The following is an 18,292-nucleotide window of genomic DNA, read 5'->3' on the forward strand; positions in this document are numbered from 1 at the left end:
TCCCGACCCACCAAGAACATCACTGACACCGTGCTGCATCTTAACAACCTGTTAGCTGACATGAAAGCTGATGACATATCCAACGCAGGGGGCTGGGACTGGTGGGCCTGGCTTACATCAGGCGGGTGGAAAGCATGGCTGGCTAGTATAGTTACACCCCTGGCGATCATTTTTGGCCTATTAATCAGTTGTACCTGTTTGATTATCCCAATACTGAAGAAATGCGTTTCCAGTATGGTATCCTCAGCTTTCGTTCAGTATACTACTATTCCATTACAAGACAATCCTTTGCGCCACAGTGAGATAGATCAGCTAGAATCAGAAGAGTCTGATTCCGATTTATCAATATAATCATGTGTGTATCTCCTCTCTTATGCTTACATTATATTGGAGTCTGTCCTCCACAAAAACAGCCAGTTTTCTATGATATATTTGTGATGTGTTTACTTAAACCAGCGATGGAGTGTATTCATTGATGTGTTATATCAGTCTATCCTATCATTTGTTTTTTCTATTGATCAAGTATGATCAAAAGGGGAGAATGTAGTGGACATTTTTAGTTATTATCATCCTTATTATATCTTTCATATGCTTAAACCAAATGCTTCTTATTTCCTGATATATTCTTACTATTATTATATTCTCTTGTGGCTCTGCAAGGCCACAGCTGTTTTAGCAGACTGGGAGTCACACAAGAACCGTTATGCTATCTGACCGTGTGAACCCAAGAGTTATAATATTCCCGCTTCAAATAAATAACCAAAAGACAGCTTTGCTTGATTCACCATTTATTTGTTTTGATCACTTTTGACTTGTACTCTCCAGCCGTGTTTGGGTCCTAGATTTCCATAACAGGAACCTCTTGCTGGAGGGCAGCAGGGAGAACAGAGCATGGTGAAGATGAGTGGGGTCTTTAAAAATGTTCTGGGCTTTTGTCAGGCAGCGTTTCTGAGCGGTGTCTCTGATGGGAGGGAGAGAAACTCCGATGATCTTCTCTGCTGTCCTGACCACTCTCTGCAGAGACTTCCAGTCTTTGGCGTTGCAGTCTCTCGACCAGATGGAGATGCCACTGATCAGCACGCTCTCTATGGTTCCTCTGTAGAACGTGGTGAGGATGGGAGGGGGGAGCTGTACTCTTCTCAACCTGCGCAGGAAGTGTAGGCGCTGCTGTGCCTTCTTAAATAGTGATGTAGTGTGAGTGGACCAGGTCAGACTGCTTGTGATATGCAGCCCCAGGAACTTGGTGCTGGCTGTAGTCTTCACTGCTGTGCCGTTGATGTGGAGTGGTGGGTGACAGTGCTTTTTGTTCCTGAAGTCGACAATAATCTCTTTTGTGTTATCGACATTCAGGATCAGGTTGTTGGTGTTACACCAGTCTGTCAGATGTTTCACCTCCTCCCATGTAGGCCTGTTCGTTGTTGTCCCTGATGAGTCCCACCACTGTTGTATCGTCCGCGTACTTTATGATGTGGTTGGTACTGAACCTGGAGCATAAGCATAAGCGCTATCTATAAAAGTAGTAGTACCGTTAAAGCCTTAACGATACCCATCCCTATGTGGATGTCAGTTTTACACACATTCTGAGGCCGGCGTGCCTATATTTTTGTTTTCACTGCTAATTTATGCTTATGTTCTATTAGTGCATTAAAAAAAAAATCATTAATGAAGTTTCAGCTCAGACCCCACGCTTAATATGTCTCCCCCTGGCCCACCTACATTTCTCCAGGCCCACCCACACAATAATTCCTGGCTACGCCACTGGCTTGCATACATCAGATTTATTTCAGAAGACAACTTTGTTGAGGAAATATTATTTTGCAAAGCACTGGAAGGTAGGACCACATGAAGAGACATTTTCCAAGTGTTAGATGAGTACATCATCTCAAACGGACTTGACTGGTCTCGTTGTGTGGGTGTGTGCTCAGATGGGGCAGCGGCTATGACAGGCAAAAAAAGCGGAGTGACAGCTTTGATAAAGCAGAAGTCCCCAAATGTAGTGGCAACGCACTGCATGCTCCATCGGGAGGCACTTTTTGCTAAACGAATGGATGATGAACTACATCAGATACTACAGGAAGTTATACAAGTAGTGAATTTCATAAAAGCTCGGCCCTTAAAACACAGACTGTTCGCCATCTTCTGTAACGAGATGGTCGCAAAGTTTGAAGGGTTACTGCTCCATTCCAACGTGCGCTGGCTTTCCCGTGGGGCGGTGCTGAATCGTGTTTTTGAACTGCGAAGGGAGATCGGTGAATTCCTCTCTTCTGAAAATCATCAACTGGCTGGCCGTCTGGCCTATTCTTGTTGTTTTTAACAACTTCTTGGTTACTGTCATAGTATTGTATACCTGTTTTTTAATTTAGTCTAATTAATAACTAATCATATCAAGGTGTGCCTTAACCTCACTGAGGTTATTTGAGCCTCTCAGGAGAGCTCTCTTCCACCTGGTTGTAGAAAAGCTCTTTAAATTCGTTAGCATAGCTAGCTAACCAGATGCTAATAACAACCGATCGCCACTGTGCTTACAACTAAAGACACAGCCACGCAAACACTGCGGCTCCTTATGGGTACTGCAATATTTGAAGGGCTGGAGCGGCGTTCCGGTGCTCTCTGTCAGCACTCCTTTCAGACGAGACATACCACGTGAAGACACGGTACGCTCGTGTTGTGTTCAAGTAACCTGTCCTTGGCCAGGAAAAACAGGTACTCGCTTGTTTGATCTATTTAAGTGATATTCTCCAAACTAATGGAATATCTGTGCAAAATTGCACTGCAATAGTAGATTGATAGATACTCGAGTCTGGCCCAATGTGGTGGACTTTCACTTCGCCACCCATTGAACCACTTCGCTAGAGGGCGGTAAAAAATACTAACACAATGGCATTGGGTTAATTATTTTTTATTCAGCACAACACATTACCCGTGACCTGTAACTCCAGCAACTTTGTGTGGGCCCATGAAGCCAGGAATCTTTAGAGGAATGCTCAAACGGTTCAAAACTAAAAAATGTTTAACAATTTCACACTGGATCTGAAAGTAGTGTAGCTCCAACACAGCTAAGCTTCAAAAGCTGTCAACGAAAACAACCGCAAAACTGGTCTGGAACATTAGATTTAAGACAAACAGTAACAGTGCTTCTTAAGAAACAAAAAAGAAAAGACATGATGCAGGGTTGTAAGGAATGTAAATGGTAACACAGAACAGAAGCCATGACGGTTCACAATGGATCAGGTTTTTAAATCTGTAAAGATACCGAGTTTACAGTATTAAGTGATGTCAGAGCTACAGTGAAGACACCGTTTTGAAAACATAATACAACTAAGATGAGGCATACGTTTTGTTGTGAGGTTACAGTGCAGGAGACGAGGTGCAGTCCTTAGTTAGCAAAGGTCTGACGCACAGCGTTAGCAATGTGCTTGGCGCTGATGCCGAACATGTCTAGCAGCTCTGTGGACTTCCCGCTGCGGGGAACACCGGAAACTGCAAGCCGGGTCACAACAATGCCGGGCTCCCCGCCCACAGCTGACAGAACGGCTTCACCAAGACCACCTGGACAGAGGAGACATACCATCACCACAAGGGACAACTACTAATGGACCCTGGTAGATTGAGGAATAACTTTGCACAAAACACCACCACTGATACATATTATATTGAATTATTTCAATGTAAAAAGGGCATATAGAAACAGAAATCAACCCACCCTCCTTGTAGTGGTCCTCCACAGTGATGATCTGTCCCTTTGTGGCTCTGGCACTTGCCACAATAGTAGCGGCATCCAGAGGCTTAATGGTGAACGGGTCGATCACACGGATGTTCTTCCCTAAAAAGTTCATGAGCAAATCGATACTTTGTTATTAAGGGGATGCAGGTCATCAGCTGTGTGGTTAGCTGGTATAGTATAATAAACATGACAGTTAGGTGTGGTGCTTATAAATGTCAGGCTTAATGTCTACATCTATCCATCAGAGGGCAGTGTGTGTTCACCTTCACTGGCCAGCATGTCTGCAGCAGCAAGGGCCTCATGCAGAGTCACACCAGCTCCAATCACAGTAACGCAATCACTGTCAGACTGGCGCACCACCTGTTAGGCAGACATTTAAACATACATTAATGCTCTGTTGTCCATTCCAATTGCTTTTTTGTTGCTAAAAGCTACATATAATAATAATGGAGTGTAAAATAATTGTATTGATCATCACCTTGGCTATGCCCACTTCAAACTTCTCATCTGGAGAGTAGATGACTGCATTGTCTGGTCTGCTGGTACGGATGAAACAGATACCCTGGAAATGTAGAGAGATGATAAGAATGATACTCCAGCAATGTTAAGACAACATATTGGACACCATGTTCTACCACAAGGAGGCCTACCCACCTTTGTGTTGGCTGAGAGCTCAACAGCTCTCTCTGTGGAAACTGCATCACTGGGGTAAAACACAGTGCATGTTGGGATAGCACGGAAAATGGCCAAGTCCTCCAGAGCCATCTGGGAAGGACCGTCCTCCCCTGAAGGCAGAGAAGATCAGTCAGGTACAGGGAACACTCACTTTGCCCTGTGACAAATCAAATGACTCTTCAGCTTACCGATGGAGACTCCACAGTGGGAGCCGACCAGGTTCACATTGGACTGGGAGATGGCTCCCATACGGATCTGGTCATAGCCTCTGGAGAAGAAGGCGGCAAACGCGCTGGCAAATGCAACCGTGCGGTCCCGGGTGGCGCAGCCAATGGCCACTCCCACCTGCAGCAGCAAGTTAAGACATCAGTTAGCATTACCCTTGATAACGGAAGTGAGAGGATGGGATTATCATGCTAGAGAACGAATAGAAACAGATTATTAGTTTAGCAGATTATGGAAGTGAAGCGTTAAATCTGAACTATATTTATCCCTTTTCATAAATTGGAGTTAATCGTTTGGTCCCTTAGCAAATGCAAAAACCCCTTTAAAAATCCCCCGTGAAGACGTAAACATTGAGTACCATGTTCTGCTCAGCGATGAAGCACTCAATGTAGCGGTCAGGGAAGGCCTTCTTGAAGGTTTCTGAGAAGGTGGAGTTTTTAAGTGTCTCCATCCAGGGCCACCACTCTCTTGCTTGCCTCGCCCAGTTTGGCAAGTGCCACGCCATATGCACGCCTTGTTGCCATCTGACGGAGAAGGAAGGAAATTAGTGGAAAGACAGATAGACAAAAACCATTACCATATGCACTTCAGGTGTTTCAAAAACAATCTAGTCTGCTCACACTAGCCAGCATAAAAAAAGGGAACACAATTGACCAGTGTTTAGGTACCTTTTCTCCCTTCTTGTATGCCGGGGGTGAAAGCAGGGCGATCGGGCTGAGGTCTGCGGGTTCAGTGTCTTCTTTGGGAAGCTCAGGGCACAGGGTCTTGTTGGGGACCTGGATCTGAGCCTTCAGCTCCTTCAGGAGGCCGTCCACCTTGTCCTTGGGGATGGGCTTTCCATGCCAGTTGTCAAGATCCTCAATATCTACAGCCAAGGAATGAACAAGCCTCAAATGTATGTCGGAGACTAAAATAATTCTCATATGAAAGCCACACTTACTTTTGAGTCCTTTGCCCTTGAATGTTTTGGCAACAATGCAGGTGGGTTTGTCTTTGACCTGCTTAGCCTGCCAGAAAGCTTTGCACAGCTCCATCCACAACATACGTGTTCCATCTGCAAAAACAGGGCACAGCTTTAAAATCACCCCAGCCATTATTAACCCAAAAAACAGGGATGTATGAACTTTGGAACATGCATGTTGAGTGCTTATTAACTGGTAAGCAGAGATTTAAACTGGACCAAAAAAAAGAGGCGTTGAGGACAAAGGAGGGTGTAGAAAATCCAGCAAGCATGTGAAAACGCAATTTCAGAGATATAGAAGTTTCACAAATCAATATAAAAAAACAACTTCCACACAGATGGATACACTATACAATTATGACAACGGTTACATTTGATAGTATATTAAGAGGCATTTTTAAATAAAGGCTTTCATATCATAATGTTTCCTCTGAACTTAGATAAAGTGGAGTTTTGGCACTGACCCGAAGGCTTCGCAGCGCTTGCGGTAGACCTCCATGTCGTGCTTCAGGGGAGCGGCCTCGCTCTGACCGAGCCGGTTGACATCTATGATGGCCACCAGGTTGTCCAGCTTGTAGTACGAGGCGAAGGCCATGGCCTCCCACACTGAGCCCTCTGAGCACTCTCCATCTCCCATCATGCAGTATACGCGGTAACTGCAACACAATGTATAAACCGGAATATTAGTGTGATTTAACAAATGTAACAGTTAACCATAACACGGAAGCTACTGAAAAGGTCTGTCGAGTTAGATTACCAAAGGGAAGTTAAAGGCCAGAACACAGGGCTGCAGAAGTTCTAACCCAGTTCAGAATAAAAGTAGCCTTGAGTGAGTGATATTACATAAGATACAAGTCAGACAAACTTAAATGGAAGAAGCAATTCATACCATCTTTACACTAAAGTTGAAAAGTAACAGTTGCATCCTATTATCTACCAAAACCCAGACAATCTTGAATCTTGATTTTCACCAATGAATTCAAATAAGAAACTATTGAACTGGAGCCCTTACATTTGGAGCAAATAAGATAAATAAGGCGTTAATCTCAGGGACATAAATCACTCAGTAAAATGCTTGCTAATTTAGAGTATTATACTGATGGCTTAACTGCAGGCTCCTGTCACTACTGCAGGTTTGCTCTGTTAACCTGATTTCAGAGCAGCACAGGCACAACTTAAAAAGGAAACGGATACCTGCCTGCAAGTCTAGGCACATGTATGACATTCAAAGAATTCCAGAAAGAGTCTAGTTGCAGTATAAAGTACTAGAGAACCCCTGCACATCCACCTCGAACTTAAAGGTAGGGTAGGTAATTCTCTTCAGAAACACTTTGTTATATTCCATGGAATTCTCTTAACATCCCGACAGCAATGAATAAATGAAATGCTTTGACAATAAATATATACAAATATTTCTTATCTCACGCCCTCATTGGTCATGTGCGCGTTCATGTGTGTTGGAGGAGGGGCTCTGTAAAGAAGTCTGAAGGAAGGGGCAGATTTTTTTCGGTTGCGCACTCGAATTGGTTTCTCAAATTACCTACCCTACCTTTACGGTAATAAAAAGGATGCAGTTTGACTAATGCTGAAGACTGACCGTTTCAGATCACTGTAAACCAGTTTAAAAAGCAGGATAAGAATTATTGCAAGTCGTTGAATCCTTTGATGGTAATAAATATATACCTTGATTTGTCAAAGTATTTGCCAGTGTAGGCCATCCCGCAGGAAGCCCCGAGACCTTGTCCCAGAGATCCTGTAGCCACGTCCACAAAGGTCAGTTTCTGGTAAATAGTAAAGGGGGAGAAAGTTATACTTTATATATCAAATTAACTTCTAGACTATATTCTGTTTCCCAATTGAACATGAATACCATAAAATAACAAGATTGTGACTTACTGGGGTGGGGTGGCCCTCCAGGTCAGAGTCGATCTTGCGCAGGTTGAGCAGATCAGACTCCTTCACGTAGCCGGCCTCGGCCCAGGCAGCGTACAGGATGGGTGCAGCATGGCCCTAGAAACGGAGAGGATAGTCTTTGAAGACAATAGCAATACCAAAGATAATTTGTTCTGACCAAGTTAAGAATATCAGTCTCTCATAAGAAGAAAAAATAACCAACCTTTGAGAGCACAAAGCGGTCGTTGCACTGGTTACGAGGGTCTTCGGCTTTATAACGCATGGTGTTGAAGAAGAGCACAGACATGAGCTCTGCTGCACTGCAGCAGGATGTGGGGTGCCTGGGGAGAGGAGAATATATGTACTTTAAATAAAAACTCACAGGAAAAATACAATTATTTAGATCCAGATCGTGCATATATACATGCATGTGTTGCTACATTCAGGAAACCGCACACTTGGTTTTAGTTTGACATTAACGGTAATTTCTGAAAAGGCATTCAAACGGATACATTTAACAAGCAATTATTTACAAATGTTCAAAACCTCACATATTTTGGTATTAGAACCACGCATGAAAATATAATGTTAATCTCTTAACATGATATCACTTATATATTTTCACACTCTAGTGCAATTATAAAAACAATTAAAAAAAGTACATTTGTGAAACTGTTAGTTGCAGCATAGTGGTTCAATTATTGTAAGAGACATGTTTAGAAATCCCACATTTCTCAAAAGTGGGTTAAATCACAAATGCCATTTTGTTCATGCTGGAACACACGGTTATCTTTATCGAACACAAATGATGTTCGTTGTTATATTTCACAATCAAAAACCCAGTGCTCTGTTTACCCAATATCCTTTTGTTGAGTGATAACCTGCCGAGAAATAGACTTAAGTAAATTCATAAAAGCCGTTATCAAAGCAATCAGATACTCGTGTTTAATGTTCCATATCAATAAAATAATGACAACAGGTGTTGAGTGGTAGATGTCAAAAGTCAAAAGCATCTTTGTTAAGGGAAACAGAATCACATCTTCAGTTTCCTCATTGTCTGGACGTTCAGATAACAGTTCTTCCATTTCTTTGTCAGTTGATACAAGGAAGTACCAAAAACCGGTTCACCAACAAACATTTCCTTTCTGAAGGTTTAAGTTGCACAAGTAAATTACTGGGATAATACACAATTCTGGGGTTTTTGGAGAATGCAGAGCAAATACAATGAATCCTTTTAATGATACTATGGAGAACTCTGAATATGATGAACATGGCCAGGTGATTGTCAGATGATACATTTGAATTTTATCAAACTTTACAATCTTTGTAATCAATTTTCTAATTAAATGAGCAGTAATCATACAGTAAAGTGAATAATATACAATTTTGTTTAGGAACAAACGTAAAAGGCATAGACATTAGAAACAACTAAAGACTTAGACAACTACAGAATATTCTTTTAACAAATTTAAATATTTAATAGAAAGATTTCTTCTAATGATAAACCGCCGTGTTCTCAAACATGTATTCTGTTTGAGAACACGTGTGTTTTAACTGGATGTCAAATGGTTCATGCTACATACATTATGTTGTGCAGTCTTAAACGCTGTCAATTCTATAAACTTCAAATCGCGAGACTTTAAAACAGTATGTTTGTATAACGGGGTGAAAGAAAAGCTTTGGTGCTTAAAGAACAATTGAAAACTGTGGCGCATTTTGTCCTTTTGTGTACTGGATGCTAATAAACAAGACAACGAATGAAATCAACTATAAAAGTGTTGCATAAAGAAACTTATTTTCTGTAAAAAGCTAAATAAGACAACAATTTTATAGTTAAAAACCTTCCTGCACAGAGGTTTAACAGATGAACATGATAGTATGGTACATGTGACAGCCAGCTAATGAGTGTCAACTGAGAGTCTTCCAAAACGCATTATGTCAATTACAGGCAGTTTTGATGCATTGTGAAAGAGTAGATTGCAGTTGTAATGTTCTGGGTGTAGAATAGGCCGAACACAGAATACTATGGGGCAAAGGGCAGCCTTCATAATCTCAGTGTTAGTTACACTCCTGCAATAAGGAAACCCTGGAAACTGTTCCCGCATGCGGATTACCAGGTTCACTCCATAGTGACAATGGGAGGAGGAGGACTGCAGGAGGTCAAAACTACAGGTGACCATTTGACGTGTGTGTCTATCATACTTGACAGATTCCCTTGAAAGAAGGGAATCTGTTGTGTGCATATGCATCTCTTGCATTTGAACACGCAGCTGCTTTAAATTAAAGTGTGAAACTGACCACGAAATTCCCCCTGCATGATCATGTAGTTTCTTGTTAGCTAGAAGCAGGCTGTTGCTATAACGACATATTTCATCTAGCAACCTTGCTAGTAACATTACAGAGTTATAAAAGAGAATGAATTATCAGCTCAATAGCACTGAAGACTACTGTATCCAAACTTATTATTGATACAGACCCTGCCATTTGGTTTCATTTATGGCACAAACTGTTAGCTTATGCTAGCCTAAGCATTGACTAAAGACCTAGACACATTTAGCTCAAGGTGTTTATGAAACAGTTGGCATAAGTACTTGCTAGCGGTCTGCTTTGGCCACACTTTGCACGGTCTGCACCGCGTGAAGATAATCCGCTGCACGTGTAGACCCCGCAGGTAAAGTGAACTACAGTAACGCTACTAACTGAATACTTTTCTCATGTGTAACGTAATATTAACAAACAAGCCACTGTAACTTTGAATGACTTACCCAGAGTTGGAGGCGCATGTCGCCTTGATGGAGTTGATCCTGAGCTTGTTAGCGATGTCTTTCAGTCCCTGCAGAGTTTTCTCATCGGGTTTGTGGGAGCTAGTCATGGTTGCTGGATTGTTTCTTGAGAACATGCAGCGCTTGCTAAATTGCCAGGTTTGTAGGTTCAAAGCTGCGCCACGCCGCTGCTAGCTGCCCAAGTACAACGGAGGAGGAATGGAAGAGAGGACGGGATTTATGAACCCTCTCTCAAACACGCCCACCTGACCCAGTCATTTGGGGCTAGTTACGCACGAGACGTTTCCTTCAGGACTCATGTTCAGCCCATTAAATAGACCCTCCAGAAAAACGCGATTCTGCGATCGCAGAAATTACCGCATAATCAGCAAAATGGCGCCGATTTTTAAAAAGCCGCATATTTATCAAAAGGCCGCATAATCCCCGCATTTTTCCACACAAAGTTGAAAAAAAAAGTTACCTCAGCTTGACGTGAAGTGATGATGATGCGCGACGTCATCAGCTCGCGCATCACAGAAGGTAAACAACACCGTAGAGTGAACGTGTGGAGCTCACACGATGAAAACATATAATCCATCTAATTTACCGACGAACATTTCTGCTAAAGACCGGGCAAAGCAGTACCCCGATGTCTTGCATGACAGTGGGGGGAAACTATTCTGCACCCCGTGAAACTGTGTGTTGGAGCATAAGAGAAAATCCACGGTGACGACCTACTTTGATTCATTCAAAGATTCGAAAATGCTTTCTGCTGCTGCGGACAAGAAATCCAAACAACTCACGTTCACCGAGGCATCGGCCTCCAAAACCCTTTCGAGGGCTACAAGAAACGAAGTGAGTAGCCTACAAGATTGAAGCTGGTCAGATAACGAACGAGTAAATGAAAACAGAATGAGGCGGAGAAGTGTGTGTGTGTGTGTGTGTGTGTGAGAGAGAGAGAGAGAGAGAGAGAGAGAGAGAGAGAGAGAGAGAGAGAGAGAGAGAGAGAGAGAGAGAGAGAGAGAGAGAGAGAGAGAGAGAGAGAGAGAGAGAGAGAGAGAGAGAGAGAGAGAGAGAGAGAGAGAGAGAGAGTGTGTGATTAAAATAGCCCAATTGCTTTTACAATAAATAAACATTGAATGTGTTTAATTGAATAGTAAAGGGGTTTAACGTTAGTGGCAGGTTGTGTGTGAGAGAGAATAAATAAGACAGTGTAGTGCCGAGAGATATGGAGTCAGAGGCGGTGCATCGAAGGTGCAAAAGGGAACTTTAATGAGGAGCAGAAAAGGACATGTTGCTGGCTTGCAGTCTGAATAGACAAGAGAGAGATAAAGGAAGGAGGACACAGTATATGCCCCGGAGGTACAGTAGGCATTAGTGTCCGTGCGGAACGATACCCCCAACCTGTAGTTCCATGATTGAATTATGTACCAGTGGTTAAATAGGTGGTCACCACAACAGCCCAATATTGATTTTTTTCCGCATATTTCGCAACTTTCCGCATATTTTGCAACTTCCCGCAATTTCACCGCATAAAATCACATAAAACCCCGCATGTTTGATCGCATAATCAAGGATTTTAGCCCGCATAATCAAGGATTTTAGCCCGCGTTTTCTGGAGGGTCTAATTAAAGTTACACACATAACACACATAACGCTTTTCATTTCCTTTTCAATGAGCAAATCACTGTGGACGTGAAACACGAGTATTAATACAGATAGACACAATGCAAAAGACAGTTGAGTAGTTATGGCTTTGTTTTTGAAATTATCATGAACGACTGAAATTGCATCCACCACTTGAAGACATAAGGCAAGGCAAGTCTATTTATATAGCACTTTTCAACACAAGGCAATTCAAAGTGCTTTACAAAAAAAAAAAAAAAAACGAAAGACATTAAGAAAATGGCATTTAAAATCAGTCATTAAAAATAAAAGCTAATAAAATAAACATAAAAAGAAAAAATACATAGATAAAAGTTACAGTGCAGTCTAAGATATGAATAGTTCAATTAAAAGCAGCGACAAAAAGAAAAGTCTTCAGCCTGGATTTAAAAGTAGTAAGAGTTGCAGCGGACCTGCAGGTTTCTGGGAGTTTGTTCCAGATATTTGGAGCATAATAACTGAATGCTGCTTAAAATGGGCAATATTTTCAAAGAGGGGACTTCATGGTTACGGCAACAGTACTATGTTAATGTGTGGCAAGTAACATTAACTTTATTAGAAAGATTGTATTATCAGAAATAATGTGCATACTATGTATTTGTATTACAGTTTAGCTCAGTGTATAAGACTAAACATAAGAAAGGATTTCCACACATATCCATTGCATGTGCCTGTCTCTTTAACGCTGAAGCTGGATGGCTGCCAACAGCAATATGGTGGCGGATTTTGCCCTCTCATCAGTGGCGTTGCGCAATATTTCGGGGCTCCCCCGCAGGTCGGACCATGGGGCCCCGCCCCCTCCCCTAAATTCATAATAGAGTGACATGGGATAGACATCGTGGCCACTTTTTTAAATGTTTATTTTTTCAGGCATCTTTTGTAAACAGTATAGGCCTATAGGTCAGTAGGAACTTTCTGTATAATATACATCTGATTTAAACAGTAAGGTCAGTAGGAACTGTATAATAATATACATCTGATTTAAACATCATTGACAAATACAAACAAGTGGCTGTGTATTTTTGGTAACATGAAGGTATATTGTGGATAAAACCAAGGTAATGCTTTTTCTAAAGCCAAAACGACACCAGAGCCTGTATTAGATATTGTAACTACGCAAGGAACAAAACTTGAAGTTGTTGCCTGTTACAAATACCTTGGTATCTGGCTTGATGATTGTCTCTCTTTTAAACTTCATGTCAATAACCTGCTAAAAAAACTGAGGGTTAGGCTAGGGTTCTTTTTCAGAAACAAGTCCTGTTTCTCGCTTGAGGCCAGGAAAAGGCTAGTCACTGTGACCTTTTTACCTGTGCTGGACTATGGGGATCTGGTCTATATGAATGCACCTGCCAATTGCCTGGTCAAGTTAGATGCTGCGTATCACAGTGCACTGAGATTTGTGACAAACTGTAAAGCATTAACCCATCACTGCACCCTGTATGCAAGGGCTGGTTTGCTTTCACTAACTGTACGGAGGCTCAGTCACTGGTACATTTTTATATACAAAGCCATGCTAGGGAAACTTCCATCCTATATCTGCTCCCTGATCTCACGGAGAATTGTAAGTGGCTACTGCCTGAGATCGAATGCTGTGGTTTTATTAAATGTGCCAACTGCTAGGACTGTCTTGGGGAAGACAGCTTTTAGATGCGCAGCTCCTCTGTCTTGGAATAGTCTGCAAATTAAATGGAAACTGAACAATCTGGTGCCACTAAATGTTTTGAAAGCTCGGTTGGATGCTAGTCAATCAGAAGCTATTGGTACCTGCTTATGTGGATAATTATGTAAATGATGCTGTATGATGTCCTTTTGTTGTTCTGTTTATGCTTTTATGTTTCATGTGGAACTACTTGAACAGGTCTCCCTTGGAAAAGAGATCAATGATCTCAATGGGATTTTATCTGTATAAATAAAGGTTTGAAATGAAATGAAATTGTAGAACTAGAGATGTCCCGATCCGATCACGTGATCGGGGATCGTAGCCGATCACGTGATTTTCAAAAAATCGGGGATCGGGATTTTATTTTTTTTTTATAATTTTTATTTTTTTATTTAATGTTACAAAACAAAATGACCATGTTCACGTCTTAAAGTCATCCTGAGGACTTAGTTTTGGTTTAAAATTACACAACATCATGTATGTGTTGCTTTCTTTGGGCTTGTTTTCAGACCTGGTTGCTTATTTCTCTGAAATCTGGCAACAGAGTGGGCAGGGCGCAGTGTCTAATAGTAGCAGCAAGCTAACGAGAGGCTACGTTCAGCTGGTGACTCGGGAGTCGGGACAGAGAAAATGTCAGGAGTTTGGAAGTATTATAAAATTGAAAGCGAAGGCAGTGTAACAGCCAGACGCAATGTTTGCAAGGCAGAGGTTCCGCGTGGTGGAAAGAACAGAGCTACGTTCAACACGACCAATCTAATACGCTACCTGAGAAACAAACACCAACAACAACACGGCGAGTACACAGCGGCCACTCAGGTAACGGCACTGAAACAACCAACACTTTCAGAGACTTTCAAAAGGAAAGAGAAACTGCCCCAGAACAGAGAAAAAGCCAACACCAATAACAGCCAAGATAGCTGAATTCATCGCGTTGGATGACCAGCCGTTATCTGTTACCTTTTTTTTCTTCTCTTAATGCATTGCATAAAGATCGGATCGGGAAAAATCGGTATCGGCAGATTGTCAAAATCAAATGATCGGAATCGGATCGGGAGCAAAAAAAGGTGATCGGGACATCCCTATGTAGAACGTTATAGCCTATCATCATTGGAGTTCACACAACGGAACGGTTCACATATAACATTCTGTATAAAAGAAAAGTAGCCTACAAAAAACAAACAAATAAAACACATCCTATAGGCTACATAGAGCAGTGGTTCTCAAAGTGGGGTCCGTGGCACTCTGCCAGGGGGTCCGTGAAAAGTTTTCAGATAAATTAATTTAAATTATCATGATATCATTTTTTTCTCATTTTTATTTTTTTCAACAAATAATATTTTAGTTTTTTTAATCTAAAATAGTTCATAGATTACGTTCTAATCTAACAAATAGATACATTTAAAAATCAAGCGCGTCACCCATTACCGTGGAAACAACAATAACTGTTACGTCAGTCAGAGAGCGCCGCTGCAAGCATCATAGAGATATAACACGGCTAGCATACTACGAAGATGGACAGATTTTTTTAAAACGACCGGTTACGGCTACAAATGAAGTAAATGAAAAACAAAAAACAAAAGTAAGGAAATACGATGAGGAGTATCTCCAATATGGATTTATTGAAGTGGAAGGGAAACTGAAATGTCTGATATGCCTGCGGTGTCTTGCCAATGAGGCGATGAAGCCTGCCAAATTGAAGAGGCACCTCGAGACCAAGCATCCAGATTATGTAAAAAAAGACCGGGCTTTTTTTGAGAGGAAGGTGTACCTCTGTCAAATGACACCATCAGACGACGACATGTCTGCTGATATCAAATCACAACTGATGGAAAGACTGAGAGGGTCTAAATTCGCGGTTCAATTGGATGAGTCCACTGATGTGTCCGGCTCTGCGCAGCTCATCGCCCTGGTTCGCTACCCGTGGGAAGGAAGGATTCAGGAAGGTTTTTTATTTTGTCAAAAGTTGACAGGGCGAGCAACAGGTGAGGATATTTTCAATGTTATAGATATGTTCATGGAGACTGGCACTGTGAGTTGGGAGAATTGCATTGCAATTTGCACGGATGGGGCAGCTGCCATGACCGGACGCAATAGTCGGGTGGTTGCTCGTGCCAAGGAGCGCAATCCAATGATGATAGTTACTAGGGGTGTAACGGTACACGTACCCGTACCGAAATTATTCGGTACGGGCCCTTCGGTTCGGTACACGTGTGTACCGAAGTGTACCGAACGCATATAACGTTAAACGTAAAAAATTGAGAACGTGAACAACTTCTTGGAAGTAATCTCCGGTGCTGCGTCGCAGCATTCAGAGTAATTTGCACCCATTGTGATCAACGCGTCATAGAGCGAGCAAGTCATTTCATTGGACGAGCTGGTCAGAGGGATGCGTTCAAATGTAGTCAGTAATTTGAGGAACTGTCGAAATGGCGAACGCAGATAAAGTTGAGCTCGAAATCCTCCAGCATCATTGAAGTCTCCGGTTTGGGAACATTTTGGTTTCGCAGTTACGTACAAGGATGACGGACAAAGACAGGTGGACCGAACCAAAGCTGTTTGTCGGCATTGTTCAACTAACATTGGTTACGCGGCTGGCAATACATCAAACTTGCACACTCATTTGAAAAGGCATCACCCGAACGTGAATATCACAGGGTACCAAAAGACTGAAGTGCAAACCCCAACTCCCGCTAGCATTTAAGCCTCCACCACTCGCAAAAACTTCAGACCGAGCCAAAGCTATTACAAACGGCAAATATCCTTATGTTGCCATGTTAGCAAAGCGCTACCTGGCTGTATCTGCTACTACCTCTGTCCCTGGAGAGGGTGTTCTCCACAGCAGGAGACATTAGTGCCAGCAGATCTGCCCTTTCGGCAAGCAATGTGGACAAGTTCATCTTTCTTTAAAAAAACATGAAAATACAATGACAAGCAAGTCATAATGTCAAACTGGCTGCTTAGGTACTAGTACAGTACAGTTCAAATACAGATTATTTCAGTTCATCGAAAAGCTGCACCTTAATGTTTATTTTATTATATTTTATATTTATTTGAGTGAATATTCACAGTTTAATAATAATTAAAACTGCGGTCACAGACGTGCACGCAGTTGTGGGCGGGCCTTCGCGTTCGAGCGCCTGTCGGGGATGGTCGCCGGTCGTCCCGGCGTCCTGCAGGCGTGCTGGAGTCGTGGTAAATGAGCTGCGTGTGATCTGACCAGGAGGTATTAGGCTTGTGCATTGAATGGATTCATGGCACTGACCTGTGTTGTGAGGAGGAACTGCTTTTCGAGTGAAGTGACTCATCTTTTGCCTCTTCAGCCTTGGCATCCTCACATATATCTGAAACGTACAGAAAAACACTGTTACACATCATGGGTTGTGGGCTGTGACATGCGTTCCGAATTTAAAGGCCGTAACTCATTTTCTCCCCTACTTATGGCTCGGTACATTTTTTAACCCTTCGATTTCAAGAAAAAACTGAATAGGACACGCCCACATTTTTCATTGGTTGCGACCCTTTAAATCTCAGTTTATACTCACCCATGTCTTCATATGTTTAAACCAAATGCTTCTTATTTCCTCTTGTTGTGCTTTTACCATTATTATTCTATTATATTCTCTTATGAGTTTCCCAGTCTCTGCAAGGCCACAGCTGTTTCAGCAGACTGGGAGACTCATACACAGTCACACAAAGTTCCGTTATCTGCAAGGCCAAACGGTGTCTCATCAACAATCTGACTGTGTGAACCCAGATTGTTCTCTTTCCCACTCCTTTTTCTATATAACCTTTGCTTTTCCATTGTTCTGCGCACTCTCGGGCAGACTTTCCATACTCTGCCCGACCGGTGACAATATATTATTATGTCGTGTATTTGAAGCTTCAAATAAATAACCAAAAGACAGCTTTGCTTGATTCACCATTTATTTGTTTTATCATTTGACTTGTACTCTCCAGAGCCGTGTTTGGGAGCCAGATTTCCATAACACAGTATGTCTATGACAATATATATTTTTTTAGTCCATCGGTTCTTGAGATATAAATTAGTTGTGTTTTTGGCGCCCCCTATTGTTCGAAATAAACAGTGTTTGTTGTGCCTATTCCCCAAGACACACTGAACCTATCCACCGAAATCTGTGATATTTGGATACATTTTGGATGAATTGTGAGCATTTATGTGTAGGCCACACCCTTTTGCTAATACGTTTTGATTGATGTCGGCCACATTTTTCCACACCTCGTGCTCATTTTGTATGTTAATGTGTCTGCCCCTCCATTGATGCTGTGCACTAAGTTTGGTTTGGAAAATCAAGAAATTGGAATTTAAGTTAATATTTCAATGTTTTTTCACATTATGCTAATTTAAAAAAAATCAAAGTAGGCGGAGCTTCGGGATATGAGAGGATAATATGTAGAGCTGCTCCACCCGGATAAGTGTGCAAAATTTCAGGTCCCTCAGACTTACGCTGCGACTTTGTAAATGTTTCGAAACACTGAACTTACACAGGTGGCGCTAGAGAGCAAGTTGAAAAATGTTCTCCCATCGAATCCAGAATGTTAACATTTTCACCGGTCCTGGCGGCGTTGCCAAATGTCGCTACATGAATAGTGTCGTAACCCCCTCAAAAACAGGTTGAAAGTGCAGAACCGGTAACAGAAGAATAATAATACTGACGATTTCAATAGGTCTTTGCACTACGTGCTCAGGCCCTAATTAAAAAACAATA

At 42.0% G+C, this 18,292-nt stretch overlaps 1 protein-coding gene across 1 annotated transcript; it reads right to left on the reverse strand.

Moving 5' to 3' along the window:
- Positions 1 to 2,915: 2,915 nt before the first annotated feature.
- LOC117440330 (transketolase-like) lies at positions 2,916 to 10,365 on the reverse strand. Its single transcript, XM_034076648.2, is given in 16 exon segments — positions 2,916 to 3,549; positions 3,704 to 3,823; positions 3,988 to 4,084; positions 4,203 to 4,286; positions 4,379 to 4,509; positions 4,588 to 4,744; positions 4,983 to 5,063; positions 5,065 to 5,148; positions 5,293 to 5,489; positions 5,565 to 5,653; positions 5,655 to 5,678; positions 6,050 to 6,241; positions 7,269 to 7,366; positions 7,482 to 7,595; positions 7,702 to 7,819; positions 10,244 to 10,365. Coding segments are annotated over 16 exon segments (1,866 nt in total). The 5' UTR covers positions 10,351 to 10,365; the 3' UTR covers positions 2,916 to 3,376.
- Between the last annotated feature and the right edge of the window lie 7,927 nt (positions 10,366 to 18,292).

The sequence above is a fragment of the Pseudochaenichthys georgianus genome, chromosome 24 (assembly GCF_902827115.2).
Source record: "Pseudochaenichthys georgianus chromosome 24, fPseGeo1.2, whole genome shotgun sequence".
Classification (NCBI taxonomy): Eukaryota; Metazoa; Chordata; class Actinopteri; order Perciformes; family Channichthyidae; genus Pseudochaenichthys; species Pseudochaenichthys georgianus.